The 22,801-nt window shown below is 50.6% G+C and overlaps 2 protein-coding genes across 12 annotated transcripts in view; one reads left to right on the forward strand and one right to left on the reverse strand.

Annotated features, from left to right (window-relative positions):
- Positions 1-6,349: 6,349 nt before the first annotated feature.
- Positions 6,350-9,130, reverse strand: TNNC1 (troponin C1, slow skeletal and cardiac type). Its single transcript, XM_061197479.1, has 6 exons — positions 9,101-9,130; positions 7,589-7,619; positions 7,221-7,367; positions 6,826-6,940; positions 6,464-6,600; positions 6,350-6,381 (listed from the first exon to the last, which is right to left on the reverse strand). Exons 1-6 carry the CDS (start codon positions 9,122-9,124, stop codon positions 6,350-6,352), a joined length of 486 nt encoding a protein of 161 aa, XP_061053462.1. The 5' UTR covers positions 9,125-9,130.
- A 1,498-nt stretch (positions 9,131-10,628) lies between these two features.
- Positions 10,629-22,801, forward strand: part of LOC133095480 (nischarin) — a 69,099-nt gene continuing 56,926 nt past the window's right edge. For 10 of the 11 annotated variants that reach the window (XM_061196934.1, XM_061196937.1, XM_061196939.1 and 7 more), the window contains exons 1-5: positions 10,629-10,825; positions 13,011-13,094; positions 13,782-13,964; positions 21,497-21,545; positions 22,549-22,712. In XM_061196934.1, the coding sequence (XP_061052917.1) occupies positions 10,730-10,825; positions 13,011-13,094; positions 13,782-13,964; positions 21,497-21,545; positions 22,549-22,712 (576 nt within the window). In that variant the 5' untranslated portion in view covers positions 10,629-10,729. The remainder of the gene's footprint in view (positions 10,826-13,010; positions 13,095-13,781; positions 13,965-21,496; positions 21,546-22,548; positions 22,713-22,801) is intronic. The other variant, XM_061196946.1, reaches the window with a different exon arrangement.

The raw sequence follows: 22,801 nt of genomic DNA on the forward strand, positions 1-22,801 counted from the left end.
AGCAGTTGCCTTATGTATTGAGGTGCTCCTATGTTGGGTGCATATATATTTATAATTGTTATATCTTCTTCTTGGGTTGATCCCTTGATCATTATGTAGTGTCCTTCCTTGTCTCTTGTAACATTCTTTATTTTAAAGTCTGTTTTATGTGATATGAGTATTGCTACTCCAGCTTTCTTTTGATTTCCATTTGCATGGAATATCTTTTTCCATCCCCTCACTTTCAGTCTGTATGTGTCCCCAGGTCTGAAGTGGGTCTCTTGTAGAGAGCATATATATAGGTCTTGTTTTTGTATCCATTCAGCAAGCCTGTGTCTTTTGGTTGGAGCATTTAATCCATTCACGTTTAAGGTAATGATCGATATGTATGTTCCTATGACCATTTTCTTAATTGTTTTGAGTTTGTTTTTGTAGGTCCTTTTCTTCTCTTGTGTTTCCCACTTAGAGAAGTTCCTTAAGCATTTGTTGTAAAGCTGGTTTTGTGGTGCTGAATTCTCTTAGCTTTTGCTTGTCTGTAAAGCTTCTGATTTCTCCATCGAATCTGAATGAGATCCTTGCCGGGTAGAGTAATCTTGGTTGTAGGTTCTCCCCTTTCAGCACTTTAAGTATATCATGCCACTTCCTTCTGGCTTGTAGAGTTTTTGCTGAGAAATCAGCTGTTAACCTTATGGGAGTTCCCTTGTATGTTTTTTGTCATTTTTCCCTTGCTGCTTTCAATAATTGTTCTTTGTCTTTAATTTTTGTCAATTTGATTACTATGTGTCTCGGTGTGTTTCTCCTTGGGTGTATACTGTATGGGACTCTCTGCACTTCCTGGACTTGGGTGGCTGTTTGCTTTCCCATGTTAGGGAAGTTTTCGACTATAATCTCTTCTAATATTTTCTCGGGTCCTTTCTCTCTTCTCCTTCTGGGACCCCTATAATGCGAATCTGGTTGCATTTAATGTTGTCCCAGAGGTCTCTTAGGCTGTCTTCATTTCTTTTTATTCTTTTTTCTTTATCCTGTTCCGCAGCAGTGAATTCCACCATTCTGTCTTCCAGGTCACTTATCCGTTCTTCTGCCTCAGTTATTCTTCTACTGATTCCTTCTAGTGTATTTTTCATTTCAGTTATTGTATTGTTCATCTCTGTTTGTTCTTTAATTCTTCTAGATCTTTGTTAAACGTTTCTTGCATCTTCTCGATCTTTGCCTCCATTCTTTTTCCAAGGTCCTGGATCACCTTCACTATCATTATTCTGAATTCTTTTTCTGGAAGATTGCCTATCTCCACTTCATTTAGTTGTTTTTCTGGGGTTTTATCTTGTTCCTTCATCTGCCTTTTCACCTTGTCTATCTTTCTGTGAATGTGGTTTTTGTTCCACAGGCTGCTGGATTGTAGTTCTTCTTGCTTCTGCTTTCTGCCCTCTGGTGGATGAGGCTATCTGCATGTGTTTTCAAATTAGTTTTCCATCTTTTCCAGATATATGCCCAGGATTGGGATTGCTGGATCATATGGTAACTATTTTTAGTTTTTTAAGGAACCTCCATACTATTTTCCATAGTGGCTGCACCAATTTACATTTCCACCAACAGTGTAGAAGAGTTCCCTTTTCTTCACACCCTCTCCAGCATTTATTATTTGTAGACTTAAAAAAATTTTTTGTTGTTGTTGGAGTATAGCTGATTTACAATGTTGTGTTAGTTTCTGCTGTACAGAAACTACCACTTATACATATATCCACTCATTTTTAGATTCTTTTCCCATATAGGTCATTACAGAGCATTGAGAAGAGTTCTCTTTGCTATACAGTAGGTCCTCATCAGTTATCTATTTTATATATAGTAGTGTGTATATGTCAACCCCAATCTCCCAGTTTATCCATCCCCCATCCCACTTTTCCCCCAGTAACCATAAGTTTGTTTTCTACATCTGTGACTCTATTTCTGTTTTGTAAGTAAGTTCATTTGTACCATTTTTTTAGATTCGCCCTATAAGTGATATCATATGATATTTGTCTTTCTCTGTCTGACTTACTTAACTATGACAATCTCAGGCTTCATCCATGTTGCTGCAAATGGCATTATTTCATTCTTTTTTATGGCTGAGTAATATTCCATTGTATACATGTACCACTATTTGTAGACTTTTTGATGATGGCCATTCTGACCAGTGTGAGGTGGTACCTCATTGTAGTTTTGATTTTCATTTCTCTAATAATTAGTGATGTTTCGCATATTTCATGTGCCTGTTTGGCCATCTATATGTCTTTCTCAGAGAAATTTCTATTTAGGTCTCCTGCCCATTTTGTAAAAAAATAATTTTATTTTATTATTATTTTTTAATTTATTTATTTTAGGCTGCATTGGGTTTTTATAGTGCACGGGCTTTCTCTAGCTGTGGAGAGTGGGGGCTACTCTGCATTGTGGTGCGCGGGCTTCTCATTGCGGTGGCTTCTCGTTGCAGAGCATGGCCTCTAGGCATGCGGGCTTCAGTAGTTATGGCACGTGGGCTCAGTAGTTGTGGCTCGCAGGCTCTAGAGCACAGGCTCAGTAGTTGTGGCGCATGGGCTTAGCTGCTCCACGGCATGTGGGATCTTCCCGGACCAGGGTTCAAACCCATGTCCCCTGCATTGGCAGGCAGATTCCTAACCACTGCGCCACCAGGGAAGCCCCCTCTGCCCATTTTTTTTTTAAAATATGAAATGAAATTTTATTTTCTCCCGATCTCTAGAGATAAAGTGGCACCACTTCAAGAGAGACACAATTCAATCATTTAAAACTCCAGTCTTAATCTAGCATCACTCTGTAATAGTACAATTCTTCCTGGGGGTAAACGGAAGCATGCTTTAAGGTTCCAGCTTATAATTATTTTACCACTAGAAGCATAACCATATTTCGAAAACCTGGTGTTTACTGTTCTGACCTATTTGCTTCACTCCCAACCATCAGCAGGTTCCCAGTTAGAGTGATGAGCCTGGAAGGAAATGAAGGCCTTTCTAAGAACTAATAAAAGATCTCTTCTGCAAGTAGTGTTTATATTATGTTTGCCATCGTTTGCTGGAAGACACTCTAGGAACTGCCCATTTTTTGATTTTTTTTTTTTTTTATATTGAGTCGTAAGAGCTATTTGTATACTTTGGAAATTAAGCCCTTGTTGGTCGTGTCGTTTGCAAATTTTTTCTCCCAGTCCATAGGTTGTCTTTTTGTTTTATTTATGGTTTCCTTTGCTGTGCAAATGCTTATAAATTTGATTAGGTCCCATTTGTTTATTTTTTTAAAATGTTTATTTATTTGGCTGTGCCAGGTCTTAGTTGCGGCATGCGGGCTCTTAGTTGCGGTCTGCGATTTCCTGACCAGGGATCAAACCCAGGCCCCCTGCACCAGGAGCGCAGAGTCTTAACCACTGGACCACCAGGGAAGTCCCCCCATTTGTTTATTTTTGCTTTTATTTCTTTTGCCCTGGGAGACTGATTTGAGAAAATATTGCTACTATTTATGTCAGAGAATGTTTTGCCTATGTTCTCTTCTAGGAGTTTTATGGTGTCATGGCTTATTTTTAAGTCTTTAAGCCATTTTGAGTTTATTGTTGTGTTTGGTGTGAGGGAGTGTTCTAACTTCATTGATTTACATGCATCCAGTGCTTGCTTCTGGTGGAGGAAATCAAGGGGGGCTTCATGGAGGAAGCACTACCTAGGCAAAGGATGACACAGCCCAGAAGAAATGGAGAGGACTGAACAGAGCAAAACAGTCAGAACTGGGTGATGCATGTAGGGGAGCGCAATGGCATGTGCTAGTGGGAACTTGTCAGCCCTTGGCTGTACACATGTGTGATGTGTACTGTCATGCACCATGTGCCCCCAGGTGGGCATATAAAGGGTCACAGCCCAGCTTCTCCTAGCTAGAATTCTGGGGTGGAAATGCCTGGAAGGAATGGACGCCCTCGGTCCCTCCTCCACCAACCTAATTCTGGAACAGAGATATTGAGAAAATCTCACAGGACTTCCTACCTGTGGACCCCTTCTTTAAGGCACCAGCCGCCGCCCCCCTTATACTTTGTAGCTGGCCCAGTCATCCTCCTGTTTTGTTCACAGAGGGCTTGACTCTTGGGGCTTTCCTTTTCTCCTTCCCTGATCCCATCAGCATCCCATACGCCCTGGGAGCCCCTGGCCTCTGCAGTCCTTGTCCTCCTCCCCCCACCTCAGCCACCCATCCTCCAAGTCACAACCAATGAGGATGTGACCTTCATCATCTCCATTCAGAACATTCCTCCTCTGATACCACCTTGTGCTCAGCATCCCCCCTGCCACAATTCTTCCCTCCCTGCCTCAAGCCCCCCTTTCTGCTTGCCCAGTTTGGGTCCAGTCCCAGAGCTATAACCAGGCCCTTGACGCACTCCTGGAGACCCTAGCTGCTCATCCTCTGCAGCTCTACTCCACATCTTGCTTTAACCCTTCTCCAGCTTCACTAGGTTGCTCCCATCAGCATACAGGCCACTCCCTGACCCAGCTTCTTAAATGAACTTCCTCGAACTCCACATCTCCCCTCAGCTCCAACTCAACTCTCTGTTCCCTGAGCCCTTGCAAAACTTCACCAGTATTGTCCACACTTGCCGTCTCCCCTTTACCTTGCCTCACTCCTTTGGCCCTTTTTAGTTGAGCTCCCATCCCACCATTCCAGTGAAACCGTTGTGTCCAGGTGGCCAAGGCCTCGGGGCCTCCAACTTCCCCAGCTCCAGGGCCATCAGCTGTCTTCAATGCCTCCTTCCTTCCTTCCTGGGTCCTTGGGCCCTTTGCTCACCCAGGGTCTCTCCTACCCCACCAGCCTCATCTCCTCTCCGGTCCCCATTCTAGCACTATGTTGGTTTCCTCACTGCACTCATCTCCCTCTTTGTCTTCCTGAGTTGACTATAAATTCCACAAAATTAGGGACTGGGCCTCGCTCTGAAGGGTCCCAGCATTCAGCCAGCACTGGACACATAGTAGAGGTGTGACTAAACCCTGGAATGGTACACTGGCTCGTGGTGCCACCCAATGTAGCCTTGCCTCCTCTCTTGAGATGTCATTCCTGGGTGTACATGTAGGTCCTTGAGTTTTCCAGCTCCTGAGGGCAGGACTGAGGGGACCCCTCTCCTCTCCCCGACCCCTGCTCTCTCCAGGAACCAGGCAGCTCTGGCCTCCACTGAGGCATCTTCAGAATTCCAAGACTGTCTCCGGAATGCTGGGCCTCTCTGGGGAACGCCAAGTCTGGGGCACAGGTGGGGAGGCTGTGGAGTGGCTGGGCGGAGTACGGGCAGCTGCTGACCTTCTGGCTGGAGCCTAGGCGCTGTGGCAGCTGTCCCTCTTGCAAGCACCACTGCTGACACCTCCACTTCCTTGCAGCCCCCCATCTACCCAAGGCCAGTTTCACTGTTCTGGCTGTAGCTCTGGCCTGGGTGCCCCCAGTAAGCTGAGAGCCACAAGACCCCATGCCTCCATTCCCTGCCAGGGAGGGAAAGTGGGTTGCTGGAGCCGTGAGGTTCACGGGAACTGGAAATCATGCCCATCAGGATCTGTTCCATCAGACAGAGTCCTCGGCTGGGAGCCAGGTGGCTCTACTCTCCCCCAGACTCACTGGATGAACTTGACAGGCCCCTGAATCTCTCTGGGCCCCAGGGTCCTTACCTGTCAAATGGGCAAGGGGAGTAGACGATATGCCCCTCGGTCCCGGGGAGTCAACATCGCCGGCAGGAAATCCAGGTGAATGGGCAGATGGACTGGAGCCACAGGCCCGCTGAGCCCCCACAGTGCCCTGCTTCTTCCCAACCAGAAGCGAGAGGGAGCCATGGCAGCCATGCCAAGTGGCATCCAGGGCCTAGCCTGGTGCTGAGTGACTGCCCTCTCCAAGTATAGGACCCCTTGGCTGCCAACTGGCTGACTAAAGCCATGGCCCCCAGGAGCCTGTGAAATGCAGATTCCTGGGCCACCACAGACTCCAGGTGTGGAATTGCTGGAGACGGGGCCTGGGTACCAGCAGTTATAGAAGGGAGCCAGGTGGGTATGGAGCATGGTAGTCTCTGATCTAACCTAACCCCTCCTGCAGAAGGTGGTGTGCAAGGGTGGTGAGAGCACAGGTTCTGGGACAGGGACAGAAATGGTCAGGACGGGAATGGACCCTAGTGAAGATTAGGGAATGAAAGCCAGACACCAGGCCTCCAGGGAGCAGGGCTTTATTTGCATTCCCTAGGACAGGGCTGGGGGAGGTAGTCAGGGAGGGCCCGTGGTCAAGGACACACCCAAGTTCACATTCTGGGGACCCTAGCCCCCTGCCCCTAACCCCAGGGCCCGGCTGGAGTTGGAAGGTGGCACAGGCAGCTCTGGGAGAAGGTCGGTGTCTACTCCACCCCCTTCATGAATTCCAGGAACTCTGTGAGAGAGGGGCAGGCATAGGTCAGAGGTCAGGGCTGGGCAGGGCATGGGCAGTGGGGATTCAGCACACCCCTACTCACCGTCATAGTCAATGCGGCCATCGTTGTTCTTGTCACCATCCTTCATGAGCTCCTCAATGTCGTCCTCTGTGATGGTCTCACCCGTAGCCTGAAGCATGATCTTCAGCTCCTCCAGGTCGATGTAGCCGTCAGTGTTTCTGCCAGTTGGGTGAGGGGGGCCTCAGAGCCCATGGTAGGGGCAGGGAGAGGGGAAGAGGCAGCCCTGCTCAAGACCCCGGGAAGTAAGGAAGGGCCACTGGGAGATGGGGCATCTCATCCCGCATTGCACAGAACGGGAGACTGAGACCTCGAGGTCACAAGACTGTCCCCCTCTGCCCAGCTCTGCTAGGGTCAGGGTCAGAGGTCAAGGGTCACACACTCACTTGTCAAACATGCGGAAGAGGTCAGAAAGCTCCTCCTCAGACTTTCCTTTGCTGTCATCCTTCATGCACCGAACCATCATGACCAAGAACTCATCAAAGTCCACTGTGCCGCTGCCTGGGGGGGTGGGCAGCACAGCCATTAGAGAGCAACGGTCAGAATGGCTGGCACTGCCCTTGACACTAGACCCCACTGTTCTCACTGCATCCTCATAGCAACTCTGTGAGACGAGTGTGGTCATTGTGCCCATTTTATAGATGATATGGCCAAGGCTCAGAGAGGCTAAACAGCTCCTTTAAGGGCACAGAGTAATAAGTGGCAGAGCCAGGATGCAGGTCCCCAGAGAGTTCGGGGCACTATGGGTCTGGGGCCGGGGCGGGGGGGCAAAGGGGCTCACCATCCTCATCCACCTCGTCAATCATCTCCTGCAGCTCCTCAGGTGTGGGGTTCTGCCCCAGCATCCTCATCACTTTGCCCAGCTCCTTGGTGCTGATGCAGCCATCCTCAGCGCCCAGCACGAAGATGTCAAAGGCTGCCTTGAACTCTGCGTCCAATAGGAGAGGAGGGGAAACAGAGCAGCCAGGGCTCAGCAGCCAAGAACCTGGAAGGCCAGACCCCTAGGGCCACCTGCTAACCTGCCCACTTCCCTCTGAGACCTCTGAGGTCACAGGGAGAGGGACCCCAGCCTCTGGCCTCCAGCCTGGGGTCCTCATGCTCCCCCAGCCCGGCTCTGCTGTTCCCCCACATGCGTGTTGGGGTACTCACCATTTTTCTGCTCTTCTGTCAGCTGCTCTACCTAGAGAGGAAAAGAGGTCTCAGGACCCAGGCTCAGGCCTTAACTGCTGTCGAGGAAACCAACCCATTCCACAGGTGGGAAGACTGAAGCCCGGAAGAGGCAGGCCATTCCCAGGTCACAGAGCAGAGGCCTCAGTTCTCCCTCCTAGTCCCCAGAATCCTGAGGTGACCCAGCTGGCCTCACTGAGACTGGGCTCAGGACCAGGGTGACAAGTGGGCACCCCCTCCAGGACTAAGGTGACCCTGAGTAACAATAGTCAGTGACCACTCAACGCCCTTTCGCCCCCACCCCCCACCGAAACCCAAGCTGGGTGGCCTGAGAGACAGCTGTCCCTCAGGTTGGAACAATAAAACCAGTGTGGGGGTGGGCAAAGCCGCCCACTGTAACCTGACCAGGGTGGCCACTGGGCTATTTTTAACAGGGGACAAAGTTAAACCTGGTGATTGTTCTGGGGACTCTGGCATGCAGGGGTGGGGCAGCGTTATCTGGCCCCCTGGCCTGCTGGTGCCTCAGGAGCCAAAATTAGTCCCTGGCCCTGCCAGGCCTTGTATGGGCACAGGGTGGAGGGCTGATGTTCCCCCCCCCAGCTCCACAGACTCCTGCAGGATAGGCAGGGGCACCCCTATAGCCAGCCATAGCCCTTCCCTGCCCAGGAATGGGGCCACATTTCCCAGGGCTGAGGGAGGGGTTCCCTTGTGGACAGCTGTCTGTGTCGGATGTCCTTGTCTCTGTGCTGGGGGTAGGTCAGCAACACGCCCCCTCCAGAGATAGAATAGCATCTGAAGCCCCTCAGCGGCCCCAGCAGGGACTTGGGGTGACCACCCGCTAGCCCTTACCCCTGGCTAAGCCACTGAGCCCTGAGCCTGCCAGGCCGGATGGGGGCTGGGGCCCCAGTGCTCTGCTCCTTCTTCCCAGTCCCTCCCTCCCTGCCTCAAACTTCAAAGCCCCTTCTCCAGCTCAGGATTCTGGCTCTGCAGCCCCCTTCTCACAACCCCTGTCCCACCCTCCACAGCATCTTCAGCCAGTCAAGGGGACTGGAGGGGGTGGGGGATTGGGAGTGTGTGAGAAGCAGAATGTGAGGGACAGAGATGGGGGGCAGGGAAACAGCGACAGAGCCACAGAGGAAGAGCCTAGGAGGAACAAAGAGACTGGGAAAGCGACCAGAGACACCAACGCAGAGAGATGTGGCCTGGAGACAATGACACAGACTATAGACGTTTGGAGACAGGTCTAGACGTGATGCGAAAGCTTCGACATCCTCCTCCACCACCCTGCACAGCTCCCGCAGACCCTAAACTCACTCCTTCCACACCCGGGAACACCAGACCCACCGTCCCCTTGAAGGCCTGGGCTGAAAGTATGTGGGTCCTCTCCTGGGTCCCCACCACCTCCTGGGGGTGATCTTGCACCCCCATCCCGAGCTGAATGAGCCCCCAGTGGGGGGCCCACCCACCCCAGCCCTGCCCAGACCCATCTCTCACCGCAGCCTTGTAGATGTCATCCATACTGGCGGCTCACAGGGCAGGCTGCTGGGGTTGCCAGCAGCCCTGGGCTTAAATAGCCCTGCCCCATCTCATTCCCCGCCCAGCCCACCCCTGCCTGCAGTATCCTCCACTCCCTCCCACCGGCTCTGGTGATCTCACACTGGCCTGAGTCCTGTGTCCTCTGCCCAGGGCAAGGAGCCGATGAAGGGCTACAAGGAGCAGGTCTCTTTTCCTCTGTCCCCCATTCCCCCAGGGGACTCTCTGGAAAGGTTTTAATGAGTGAAAACGTGAGCCCAGAACAGGACAGGAGCTGCAATGTAGTGGGCCTCAGGCCAGGCCCCTATACACATTAGCTCAACTCCTATCCAACCAGGGAGGTGGGTGAGGCTCCTGGGGGGGTGGCGACTTGCTCAAGGTCTGTCTGACTTGGTAGCTCCTGCCTTAAGTTAAACCTCTCTGGAGTAGGAGCAGCAGCATGCAAGAAGAGGCTGGGAGTGTAGGACCGTGCCAAGAGAAGCCTCGAATGCCAAGCTCAGAGTATGGTGCTATGGAACTGGTGGAGAAGGAAGGCACTGACCTACCTCAGGAGAGTGTGGTCTGGAGCCCTTCTGCCAAGGGTGCCAGAGGAGCCATGCCCAAGACCTCTCATCTCCACAGGGAGAAAAGTACTAGCTCTAGGCTTGACTGCACTCAATCAGTCATTCAACAAATATTGACACACCAACAGATGCCCCATCTGTGTAAGACTCTCCCCCTCCAGTTCCGTTACCACCTCTCTTTTCTAGACCTGGGTCTTCCCCTGAGTTAGGGCTGCTTCTCTGTGCTTCCCCTTTCCAGTACTGTAGTTCCTGGGTCCAGGACCAGGCTGTTGCCCCCTCATCGTGAGCTCTGGTAGGACACCATCTGGGGGTCTTGTGCCAGATGGCCAGCACATATCCCTTCCTTCCACCTAACCCTTCACCTCCTTCACACAGAGCCTACACCAGTTCCCTGCCCTGCCTGACAGGCATTGCATGGATTAACCCACGCAATTCTCTAGAAGCCCATGTGACAGAGATCACCGAGTCTCGGAGAGGTTAAGAAATAGCCCAGAGTTATTCTGTCCTGCTCGGACTCCAGGCACAGATCAGATCTTCCTTCTCTCTCAACCCTCTTGTGCCCTCCAGGGAATGAGCCCAAGAGCCAGGTGAGATGTGGTTACTGTCTCTTATCTGGAGAGGGAAACTGAGGCCAGGCGTGGCAGTGACTTGCTTCGGGTAGCATGGAAGGTGCGGGGCCATCGCACCTCCCTTCCTGGGCACCTAGCGGCAGTGCCCAGAGCAGTCCCCGCATGGGCCCTCAGTTTCTCCCACGCTGCAAAGAGCGCGGCAGGCGGTGCCACGCAGGTACCGGTTACGCAAGAAGACAGTCCCCGGCGTCCTGCGCACGCGCGCCGCTGGCGGCTGCTGTCAATTACGCGCGAAGGGGGCAGTGGGGCGGGGGCGCGAGAAGGCGGCGGGGCCAAGATGGCTGCACGGCGCGCGGCGGGGGCGGGGGGCGGCGGGGGCCTGGGGGCGGTGGGACGCTGACCCCGCCCCCTGCTGCTGCCAGTCTGCGCCGGGCGGCGACAGCGACCGAGCCCGGAACATGGCGGCGGCGGCGCGCAGCTTTGGTCCCGAGCGGGAGGCCGAGCCGGCCAAGGAGGCGCGCGTCGTGGGTTCTGAGCTCGTGGACACGTATACGGTGTGCTGGGGGCTCGGGCGCCCGAACTGGAGGTGGCGGCTGGAACCCGGAGTCTGAGTCGGGGGTGTTGGGGAGGGCGTCTGAGCCCCGCAACTGGGGAGCTGGGGGTAGGCGGGCTGCGATTTTGAGGAGGGGGCCTGGGATGGCGGAATCTGGGGAAGGGGCCTGGGCCGCGCAGCTCCGGAAAGAGGGTCTTGGGGTCGGGCCCAGGGATGGGGCTTGGGAAGGGTACGCGTTTAGAAAAGGAGGCTAGGGTTGAGGAGAATCAGGGGATAAAGGGGGTCTGCGGAAGAGGGGAGTCAGGTGGAGGCGGAGGCCCCTCTAGATCCTCTAGGCCTGGAGGGGCGCAGGCCTGGGAGGACGTGACAGGGTGTCCCGGAGAAGGGGGATTAAGGAGTGGGGGCTTTTATGGATGGAATCAGGGGAAAGTGTCAGGGCGGTGCAGGCCGTGAAGAAGGAGAAGGGGCGGGGCCTTGATGTGGGGGGGGTTGCAGTTGAGATTTGCTCAAAAAGTGAAGGAGGGATCTGGGGCCTTCGCGCTGAGGCAGAGACAAGAATGGGGGAGGGGTGGGGCGCAGACCCCGGGAACTGAGGGGGTGGCTCAGGGCTGAAAGGCCGAGACCCAGGAGCCTTAGGGCTCTTCGTGGCTTTAGAGTGTGCCGGTGAGTTGGGGCAGCATACCGCCCACATACGCTTCAAGGCTGTGGGGGAGATGGAGGACAGAAAAGGGGGGCAGTTGCGGACTGTGATGGAGGTGGAGGCCTTCCTGGGTCTGGATGGGGTTGGGCACCAGGCCTGTGGGCCTCGGGAGGCTGCCTAGCAGGGACTGGCCCCAAGGTGGGGGCATCCTGAGCACCTCCCAGCCTCCTGTCCTTTGTTCTCGGAGGGTGGGGGGGTGGGTGGGGGCTTTGGCCCTGCCTTCACCCCACCCCCTTGGCCCTCATCCTAACTCTCCTCCTGAGGGTCATTTTTCTGGTTCTTTCTCCTTTCTTGGGCGGGAAGAGGGGGAGGGAAGCTGCCAGGCTGTGGAGAGGGGCTGGGGGCGGATCCTGGAGCAACAGGCCGGCCCTGGAGAAATGGCTGCTCCTCCCGGGAGGTTTCAGCAGAGTTGATTATTTTCTCCTCCCCCTTCCCTGCATCCTGCAGAGAGGGGCGGGACCCTAGGACCAGGGGGCCTCATCCAGGTGAGGGTTGAGGTCTCTGAGCTGTTGGCTGGCTGGCCGTCACGCGTGCACCGCATGCAGCTGGAGGGTTAGCTCCAAAAAGCCTCCTCATTGCACAGGGCTGAGTCCCTCCTCTGAATGGGTGTGGGGGGAGGTGGTGATCCAGGCGGACTGGATGGTACCGTTTCGTGTCCTTTTGTCCGGGTATGCTGATTTGAGTATTATTAACACACCTACCTTTGGTTGAACGCTTGCTACATGTCAGGCCCTTTACAAAGCATTTTGTGTGCATTACCTTTGATTCTTAAACCTAGCAGATATTAAGATGGAGGAACTGAGGCTCAGACAACTTAAGGCTCCCAGTCACTTATATAAGTGACATACATAAACCATAGCCAGGAAATGGCAGAACCAGACTTTGAACACAGGTCTTCCTTGACTCCACGGCCTGTTCCCTTCTGATAGGGCTTAATTGTCCATCACTGCTTCCCCCCGCCCCCCCCATCAGCTTCTTAGTGCCTTGACTCCTGGCTCAGCAGCAGAAATCACAGCCCTGAAGCAGCTGAAAGCGTTGGAAAGGGACTTGATTCTAGGATACAGTCAGGGCACCTGGGAAAGAATTACAGCAGAAAAGCTGGTCCTGCCAAACCTGACCCTGTTTTGCCTCTCTTAGAAGGAATGGCCTTCCTTTCCTGCAGCTCAGGTTGGATTGGGCTTTGAGTTACATGAGGCTGGAGTTAAAAAACTAAAGAGATGGCTTGATATGATAGCCACCTTTTCTGTTTCTCACTGTTGGATAGAGCTCAGACTTATCCCATGTGCCTGCCAGATCCAGTGCTAGGGCCATGGAGGAGAGGGGGCCTTGCTGCTCGTAAGGGTCAGGTGCAGAAGCTGGTGGGCAAGAGCAGCTTAACTTTGGCCTGGGGGTTGGGGGGGTCTGGGTGTGCTACAGCTATCGCTGAGGGTAGGGTGGCACTTTCCTTACTGCCGGCTGGGCAAGGGCTATCGGTTTTTCCTTTTAGGTTTACATCATCCAGGTCACTGATGGCAGCCATGAGTGGACAGTCAAGCACCGCTACAGCGATTTCCATGACCTACATGAAAAGGTAACCCTTGAGAGCTGGGGTCCTGTGTCTCAGGGCTTGGGGGCTTTTAGGCCAAGCTCCCATTGTGCTTGTTTTAGGGCAAAACAGGCACTGTGCCAGTTACATTAATAAACTGGTTTATTAATGTAACTGGCAAAAAAACTGGTGGATCCTGGGAGTTCAGCCCTTGCATAAGACAGTGTGCAAGGAGCATATTTGAACTTTAGTTTTAAGATTGTCAGTTGTAGCTTGGATGTGAGATGCCGGGACATTTTCCTGGGGAGGGAACAGGCTTGAACTTGTTCCATCTGACTATACCTATTCCAGAACCTATGCTTTAATATCTGACTGTGATTCCATTTCTTTCTTTGCGTGTGGAGAGAGCTGCCTTTCTCTGGGTCATTTGCAGCACAAGTATTTTGTTCTGGTTTGGAGAAGATGGTGGTTTTAGGGGCCTTGAGGTATTATTTTCCTGAATGTCTCCAAAGCCTCCGGATGGAACTCCTCATCTGGAATTGTATTGGTATTTCTAGTGCTAATTAAACTTGAGGCCAAATCCCAGGTGCAGCAGTTTGATCATTAATTCTGGTACTACTGCCAGGAGGGGCTGTGGAAGTCATAACAAGCACCTGCCCTCAGGCTGGTTGCCTTGGCCTTGCACAGTTACGGAACCTCTTGGTCTGTGGTTGACATTATGTTTGCTTACAGCTCGTCGCAGAGAGGAAGATCGATAAAAGTTTGCTTCCGCCCAAAAAGATAATTGGGAAAAACTCCAGGAGCTTGGTGGAAAAGAGGGAGAAGGATCTGGAGGTCTACCTCCAGACACTCCTGGCCACCTTCCCTGACGTGGCCCCCAGAGTGCTGGCCCACTTCTTGCATTTTCACTTCTACGTAAGTTCCTCTTGGGTTTTCTCCTTTGCCTACAAGCCCACAGCCACCAAAACTCCAGGCAGCAAACCCTTGTAGACCTCAGCTTTGAGGAGAGGTGGGCTGGAGCTGGAGCCTGAGGTTAGAAGATGGAGGAGCGTCCTGGTCGGGTTGGGGTACGGACAGAAGCATGTTCATCAATGGATTTGCCTTAAATTAGAGTATTGGCTGTGGCCACGGAGCGGTTTTCCTCCACCACAAGGCGTTCTGTTTAGCACAAATGGCCTGTGGGTTTTTGAGCTACGTTTCCATCCAAATGGATGGGGTTAGATTAGAAACAGCTGACACTTGGCATCGACTGTTGTTGAGTTGTTGGTTCCCAGCTCAAAACTAATTAAGGGATCAGTCTGTGTTGGCAGAATGTTGCCATCTTAGGGCATCGTCAGAGTCCAGGGTGCTGAGTGAGAGTAGATGGCTTCCTTCAGTGGGACTGTATGTCTCAGAGCAGCTCTGCATCCCCTTCTGGATGGAGGAACAACTGTCATGGGCTGCTGGTGACAGGATGAGTTGTCAAAATTCAAGGAGGGAAGTTTGGTGCGGTATGAAACCAAAACGTTAAAAAGCCAGCAATTTCATTTCTGAGAATTTATTCTAAGGGAAAAAACTGGGCAACTGAGAAAAGGATATGGGTACAAAGGTAGTCATTCCAGGATTATAACGAGATACTGAAGACAGTCAAAAGCCCAACAGAAGGCTACTTAAAAAAAAAAAAAAAAAATTAAAGGGTACAACCATGTAATTGAATATTATGCTGCTAGAAAAATGACGGTGTAGCTGTGGATTTGTAGGAAAACAGATATATTACTGTATGAAAAGAGGCCAGAAAACGGTATTAGGGTATGGTCCCATTTTTATTAAAAAAAAAAAAAAGCTTGTATGAATATATTTGTCTAGGAAAATTCTAGAAGGTTATACATCAAAATACTAGGAGTCTTTGGGTGATAGATTTTTGGATAATTTACATTTAATTGTTTTCTCTTTGTGTGATGAAGATAAGGGGGAAAAACTCCCTTTTCCTTTTCAGCCTTGCCTTTTAGGAAGGGACCTGTGGGTTGTGGTCTTAAAGGCCCAAACTTACTTAAACAATAACTGTCTTGAGGTATTTTCAGAGTAAGACAGCTGAACCTTTCTTGAAGTGTTAGATAGAGCCTGGGAATTTGGTGATAGCACTAGCAATGGGCCTCTCGGCTTGGAGGGGCCATGTGGAAAAAAGGGTGGCATTTATAGATGGGAGATATATATGTATATATACCTTTGGATTTTGTTTGGCATATACCAGAAGTGTATGTGGTTAGCAGTAGTTTCCTGTTGTAGACTTTTTTTTTTTGCATTTTCTTTCCTTATGTGAAAAGAAATGTCCATTCCTTATGCGAGTCTTTCAAATAAACTTAACTGGTTAGTATTTTAAGAAATGCTGTACTTTAAGAAAGCTTTGTTTGGCTGTTTAGGTTTAAAACTTGATAAGCAGCCCTTTGAAAGTATAATTCATTGCTTAAGACCTGGGCCTTTGAGGAGGTCTCCTGGATACCTCTGAGCATGGAAAGGCCTGGACTGCTCTTTTGAGATAGGTTTGCCTGAGATAGGCCTGGGACCTGCCCCACATCTGTGGTTCTGGTTTGAGGCATGCTCTACTGCTTGGAGCAGTTCGAACATATTTGAAATAACTGTTATCGAAAGGGCTACTTGGTTATATAAATCCAAGGTTTTAAAAAGTGATTGACCCATCATTAAACTGAATCAAGGTTTCTCAGCTGTGGCACTGTTGACATTTTGGGCTGGACGATTGTTGTGGCAGCTCCTCTGTGCATTGTTGAGCAGCATCTCTGGCCTCTGCCCACTAGATGCCAGTAGCGTCCCCTCCCCCCACCCACCAAGTTGTAACAACCAAAAATGTCTCCACTCATTGGCAAATACTGCCTGAGGGGTGAATTGCACCTGATTGAGAATCACTAGATTAGATCTTCAAATGACTTTGAACAAACAGGGTCCAAAAGATTTGTCAGCCTTTTTTATAGGCTGGAAGCCCTTAGGGAGTGTTTCTGATAACCTTTGCCCCATCCGTGTCCTCTCTGAAATTGTTCCCAATGTGCTCCACCTCTTGTGGGGCTGACAGTGGACAGGGTGGACCCAGGGAACCCTGTTTGGCTGAGGTGTGGATTTAAAAATTTGAGATATAATTCACATACCATAAAATTCACTCTTTTTTTTTTTTTTAAATTATTTATTTATTTTTGGCTGTGCTGGGTCTTCGTTGCTGCCTGCGGGCTTTCTCTAGTTGCAGCTAGCGGGGGCTACTCTTCGTTGCGGTGCGCAGGCTTCTTATTGCAGTGGCTTCTCTTGTTGTGGAGCACGGGCTCTAGGTGCGCGGGCTTCAGTAGTCGTGGCTCGCGGGCTCTAGAGCGCAGGCTCAGTAGTTGTGGTGCATGGGCTTAGTTGCTCCACAGCATGTGGGATCTTCCCGGACCAGGGCTCGAACCCGTGTCCCTTGCATTGGCAGGCAGATTCTTAACCACTGTGCCATCAGGGAAGTCCCTAAAATTCACTCTTGTAAAGTGTTCAAGTCCCTGGTTCTTAGTATATTAACAAAGTTGTGCATCTATCACTACTATCTAATTGCAGAACAATCATCACCCCAAAAAGAAACCATGTACCCATCAGCTATCACTAACGTACTTTCGTAATGTATGGATTTGCATATTCTGGACGTTTCATATAAATGGAATCATACAATATGTGACTTTGTGACTGGCTTCTTTCACTTAGCATAGTGTTCTCAAGGTCCATTCATATTGTAGCATAAATCAGTACATCAGTCCTTTTATGGCTGAGTAATATTCTATTGCTTGGAGACACCCCGTTTTGTCCATTTATCAGTTAATGGACATTTAGCTGGTTTCCACTTTTTAACTTTTGTGAATAAGGCTGCTATGAACATTCATGTATGCTTTTGTATAGACCTATATTTTTATTTTTCTTGGGTATATACTAAGAGTAGAATTGTTGGGTTACATGGTAGCTGTTTAACTGTTTGAGGAACTGCCAAATTTTCTTCTGTAGCGGCTGCACCATTTTACATTTCCACCAGCAATGTGTAGGTTCTTATGTCCCCACACCCCTGCCAACACTTATTACTGTCCACTTTTTTGGTAGCCATCCTCATGGGTGTAAAGTATCTCATGGTGGTTTTGATTTGCATTTGGCTAATAACTAATAATATTGAGCTTCTTTTCATATGTTTATTGGTTATTTGCATATCTCCTTTGGAGAAATGTATTTAAAGTCTTTGCACTTCAAAAAATTAGGTTATTTTTGTTGTTGAGGTGTAGGAGTTCTTTACGTATTCTGGATATTAGACCCTTATCAGAAATATGATATGCAAATATTTCCTCTCATTGTGTGGTTTGTCTTCATTTTCCTGATAGTATTCTTTGAAACACAGAAGTTTTAGATTTTGATGAAGTTTATCCATTTTTCCCCTCTGGTCGCTTGTGTTTTTGGTATCAAATCTAAGAAACCATTGCCTAATCCAGGGTCACAGAGAGTTACAACTGTGTTTTTCTTCTAAGAGTTTTATAGTTTTAGCTCTTGTATTTAGATCTTTTAACCATTTTGAGTGAATTTTTGTACATGCTGTGAGGTTGGGGTGTGGTGTGAGGTTGGTAGTGTGAATTTTAAGGTCAAGGAAGGAAAGCACCACTTCTCTCCCCAGCCAACTGAGATGGGGTGTCCAGAGGCCAGTGCAGACCTGTGTTGCAGTGAGAGGGCACACCTCAGCCCTGGCCTACTGCTGGGCTCTCTCCCTCCAGATAACTCTGCCCTAGTGTTCCTGCACCCTCAGGGACAGACCTCATCCCAGAACCCCTAGAGCAGAGGGCTTCAAATTCAGTAAAGTGGAATCCCACGGAGAATTTCAGCACACACCGCTTTGGGGCAGGATGTCTGACAGGCAGGCAGAGTTGAGTTTGTCTCCCAGCCCCGCTGCTTCCTGACAGTTTATTCCAAGGCAGTCTTTTTAACCCCTGTGTCCCAGTTCCTCTTGTGAGCTGGAGAGTGATGATCCCGGGCTCTTGAGGATTGCAGGAGACCGTGCGGTGAAGGTGAAGGACCGAGAAGAGCGATGGGCCCGTGGCAGGGGCTCACTGGGTCCCAGCCAGTGCCAGCTCTCCTAGTTAGGAAAGGCACTCACTTCTTGTCACCGGTGGTATTTGTATCATTTTTTTACTTTAAAACCAGTTGGCTAGAACAAAGCCACTTTTTGAAATTTGAAATCAGGAGATAGGATAGAACTGTTACCGTCTTAAAGGCAGCCTTTGGTGATTTGTTTTAGTTGCAAAATACAGAGGCTGTAAGTGATAGCAGATATCTTTGCAACTTAGTTACAGTCTTGGAACTCTCCTTAGCCAAAGCTTAGGCTTGAATCTATCCATCGGGAATTTTTATGCACCTAATGTACCTGACTTCTGCTAGCGTGCCTCACAGGCGTGAAATAGATTATACAAGGACTCCCAGCCCTTAGTGTGTGTGTGTAAACCACACAGTGATGTGTAATTGAGTCCCCTGTTAATGTCCCACTGACAGGCACTCTGTGCTCCAGCCTGTGTCAGGCAGGAGTGTCGGGCTGGCCTGGGGTTATTCATTGAGTAGGATCTGCGCTCCCGGGGGCAGTGGGTCGTGGGGTTCCGCATGCACAGACATGCTCAGTCAGAGCGGTAGTCGCCAAGCAGCAGCCTAATAGTCCATGGTGCGTTTGTGTGCAGCTCACACCGCTGCCCAAGGCTGCAAACCAGCATGTGACCTGGCAGGTGGCTAATTGATTGGTCTGTAACACGTTTGGAGGTGGGTATTATAGTTTTTAAACATAGCTAATTTTTTTTAATTGAAAAAAATTTTGAAGTATAAAGAATGTCTTTTTCTTTTTTTTTTTTTTTTTAATGCATTTCAGTTCAGACATTTGTGGGACCCTGAAGCACTTCAAGTCCCTTCAGCAGGATTGGGTGGGGTGTGGGTGGGGTTACCTGTTCCCACAGGTGACCTCTGAACAGAATCTACAGGAGCTTAGACTGGGGCCCACTGTCCCCCCCACCCCATTTCCTCCTGGCAAGGGGCTGCTCACCTTTGCACACAAGGCCACAGTTCAGTCAGAGCACCCTGAGGAGGCAGAAGAGACCTGTGCTCTAGATTTGCGGGCTGAGGCATTTCTTTGTTCCTCTTTGATTAAGGGTCTCCTAAGGTGAAGAAGATCAGCCTGGGAAACTAAGTAGATCCTGTTGCCACAGGGCGCACTTCCTGTGGCCCAAGAGCAGGGAAAGAAATTGTTACATAGTCTGCTTTTTAGATTGTTCAGAAGTGGAAGCATGCTCTTTGCTTAGCATGAGCCCTTGGCTCTCGCTGTCTCTCGGCTTTCTGTGTCTTCTGGAAATTCCAGCCCTATCTCCTTAGCAGGGCTGGTGTTGACGGCAGCTGCCCGGAGAAGTGTAACTTTGAGGGTGAGGGTTGTTGGGCACTAAGGGTGGACAGGGAACCCTTTTCCCACGGGAGACCTTCTAGGAGCCCAGTGTCAGTAAGGGGCTGGAGAGGCTGGGCAGCTGCTCTTGGGCATTGGAGGTGGGTGAGGATCAGGCCTCTGGGAGCCGCTCAGGAATCTGTATCTTTTAAGGCTGTCCAGGCGTTCTGACTACAGGCAGGATGGGGCAGTGCTGATCTGAAGACAGGGCTTGGTTCTCAAAGGTGTAGGTAGAGAAATGAGCCTTTGGGTCGTTCCTAGGTCTTACTGATCTTCGGTTCTTCACAGCAGCCAAGGAGAACGTAACTGAGTTGTTGTGAGAGAGTGAAGTTGAACTTCGGAGTGAACTGATGCCCTCTCCTCTCACTGGCTGGAGCCTCTCCTGCTCAGAGCCTGCTCTGCCCCTCTGGTGGCCCTTTTACATTTGACCCTGTGTCTTGCCAGACTCTGAGCCCCTTAATGCTGGAGCTGTGTTTGCTCATTTTTCTCCCTTTGGCTTTTTGTTCATGTGTGAGAATAAGGGGAAGTTATTCTCATATTATATATAAACTGAATTTCAAGCAGATGAAATAAACATTTTATTTTTAACAAATACCTTAAAATACTAAAAGGAGAAATTAGGGGAATGTTTTATAATCTTGAGGTGAGGGAAGAGGTCCCAGAAATGACAAAGGAAAATAATCACAGGTTTAAAAACGTGAACTTGACAAACCTCTCTCTGTTGGGAGAAACAGGGTGAGTGTAGGTAAAAGGCATACACAGACAGGAAGAAGATATTTGCAGCACATAAACAACCTGTAAAGTATCCTCTATGTATAAAAGGTAAGGAAGAGATGCGCAACTGAGAGAAAAACAGGAAAAGGACACCGTGTCTCCTGCAACCTGGTACCTTTTGAGTCTGGTAAACACGTGAATTGCTTGTCCTGGTGGCAGAGGTGTTCTGTGAGTTACAAAGGCGATTGTGCAGCCTCCATCTGGACCTGTTTATGAAAGTCCGTTTGGCTGCCATCTGTCAATTAGTTACAGTTCTTACCTGCAGGATGTGGGGCTGCGGGCCCCAGGGCCCTGCCAACCCCATGGCTACACCACTGAAATGCTGAGGCAATTGGTTGTGAACAGAGAGGATTCAAGACCAAGTGCTTGGGAGTGGGGCTTTGCTAGTTTCTAGCCATGTAAAATTGAGAACTACAGCACCTGTCCATCTCAGTTTGCTTACCTGTGAAACAGGATTCAAAATAAGGGCCTCCTGGCCTAGGGCGTTGGGAGGACTGAGCAAGCTGCTGGGTGGGGAGTGCTCAGGCCATCGCCCGGTGTGAATTAGCACCCCAGCATGTTAGCTGTTTACTATGAAGGCTTGTCCTTGTCGTGTCTCCTTTATCCCATCACTCTAAAAGGAAATCCTTTCCTGCCTCTTTCTCATGACCCTGGGCTGAGTGGTGCTGTTGCAGGGCTTGAAGGGATGGGCACAGGAAGAGAGCGAGCGCTTGCTCTTTCCTAAGATACCTGTGGGACATGAATGTCAATAGAAATGGTCGCTCTCAGGCAGGGTTAGCTCTGGGAGGCCCTTTTTCCCAGCAGGGTGATGGGAGCCTCTCTTCGAGAAGAAACAGGACTGTCTCTCTACCATGCCTCTCCTAGGAATCTCCCAGGGCCAGTCTGGGGAGCTGCTGGCTTCCCAGCCAGCTCTTGACATGGCCAAGCTTTGCAGCCTCCCGGGCCTGGTGTTCTCAGCCAGTGCCTGAGTGGCCTTGGAGTTGCAGTGTTAGTCTATTCGATTCTCCTTTGGAGGAGACATTTCAAATGTCCCTTTAGCTGGAAATATTGTTTACCTTTCTGAGCTCCTTGATTCATTTTAGTTTATTCTGTCCGTTTTGTTTTACTTTCTGGAGAGCTGGCATTGCAACAGCAGAGGGGGTAGATAGCAGGGAATGTGCAACTCCCAGTGACTGGGAGCAGGTGGATTTCCTGACTGTGGGTTTTGTTTTCTCTGCAGGAGATTAATGGCATCACTGCAGCACTGGCTGAGGAGCTCTTTGAAAAAGGTATATGGCCAGGGGTCCTTGAAATACTGGGTGCAACTTGCCCAGCCCTGTTAGGCAGCCAGGGGCCCTGGGTGGCACAGTTGCTCTGTGCCAAGTGAGTCCTAACCAGGGCCCACCTCCCTGGGGTTGCCCAAATCCCTGGACCTGGTCCACAGGCAGGCCTTCCCACCTACCTGTTCTGCAGGTCTGAGGAGCTGTATTCTTCACCTTAGGACCCCCGGGTCCCTGTGTCAGGGGCTAATCCCAGGCTCAGGAGCTATTCCAGGGCCTTATGGTGGAGTTCTGGAAGGTGGGTGGCATGCTGCCCTTTGTACTGGGTCTGTCCTTACCTAAAAAGATTCTGATGGCAAACAGAAGCTGACTTAGGGTCGCGGCCCTGCCAGAGAGCACAGTAACGGTAGCTAAGATGTAAAGAGTGCTTGTGGTCTAGCCTTGTGTTTGTATCTTACTGCCTCCCCCCAGGAGGGCCAGAGAAGGACATTGAGGATAAGAGGCCCAGTTACCTGCCTGAAGGCAGGTAACATGGTTGGAAGGAGCAAAACGAGGACCAAATGCCAGTCTGTCTGGCTTGGCTCAGAACCCCCTCCTGCTCTCAGGCCCTGTACTGTGCTGGCACCTTAGGCCTCACCTAACCTTAAGACGTCTGCATCTTGGAGGTGGCAGCGTGGGCCTGATGCCCACAATGCTGCCTGCATCAGCTTTCTCCTGGCCCAGTGCCTCAGATTTTAACTCATCCTCACCTCAGGGAGGTTCCCCAGCTGCAAATTTCCGTGGCCCTTCCCTCCTTTGTAATCACATGTCCTGGGTCGCCCCTGCGTGCAGTCAGCTCAGGAAGGGGGCCGCTCCTGCATTCTCAGGACCATGGCTTCCTCCTGACTCGGTGCATCTAATGGGTGCTGACCAAGTGCTTGTCCACTGTTGGCCAGGTGTGCCGGTGCCCTGGCTGCACAATGGGGATGGGGCTGGGGCTCAGTGCTCACCCCACGGGCTATGGCTGTTGCAGGAGAACAGCTCCTGGGGGCCGGCGAGGTCTTTGCCATCAGGCCCCTGCAGCTGTACGCGGTCACCGAGCAGCTGCAGCAGGGAAAGCCCACGTGCGCTAGCGGGGATGCCAAGACTGACCTGGGGCACATCCTGGACTTCACCTGTCGCCTTAAGTACCTTAAGGTAAAGATGGGGCAGCTTGGTCGGGGAGAGCTACTCAGTCGTGGGCACGCACCTCCTAGCCTGGCTGTGTGTGTATGTGTGTGTGTGTG

This window comes from Eubalaena glacialis, chromosome 7 (assembly GCF_028564815.1).
Source record: "Eubalaena glacialis isolate mEubGla1 chromosome 7, mEubGla1.1.hap2.+ XY, whole genome shotgun sequence".
Taxonomy (NCBI): domain Eukaryota; kingdom Metazoa; phylum Chordata; class Mammalia; order Artiodactyla; family Balaenidae; genus Eubalaena; species Eubalaena glacialis.

Coding starts and splice junctions, on each gene's coding strand:
- TNNC1 (XM_061197479.1), bottom strand. CDS start 9,124: ATGGATGACATCTACAAGGCTGCG. Junction 7,368..7,588: donor GACAGAAGAGCAGAAAAATG/GTGAGTACCCCA, acceptor TATTGGACGCAG/AGTTCAAGGCAGCCTTTGAC. Junction 6,941..7,220: donor TGACGAGGTGGATGAGGATG/GTGAGCCCCTTT, acceptor CCACCCCCCCAG/GCAGCGGCACAGTGGACTTT.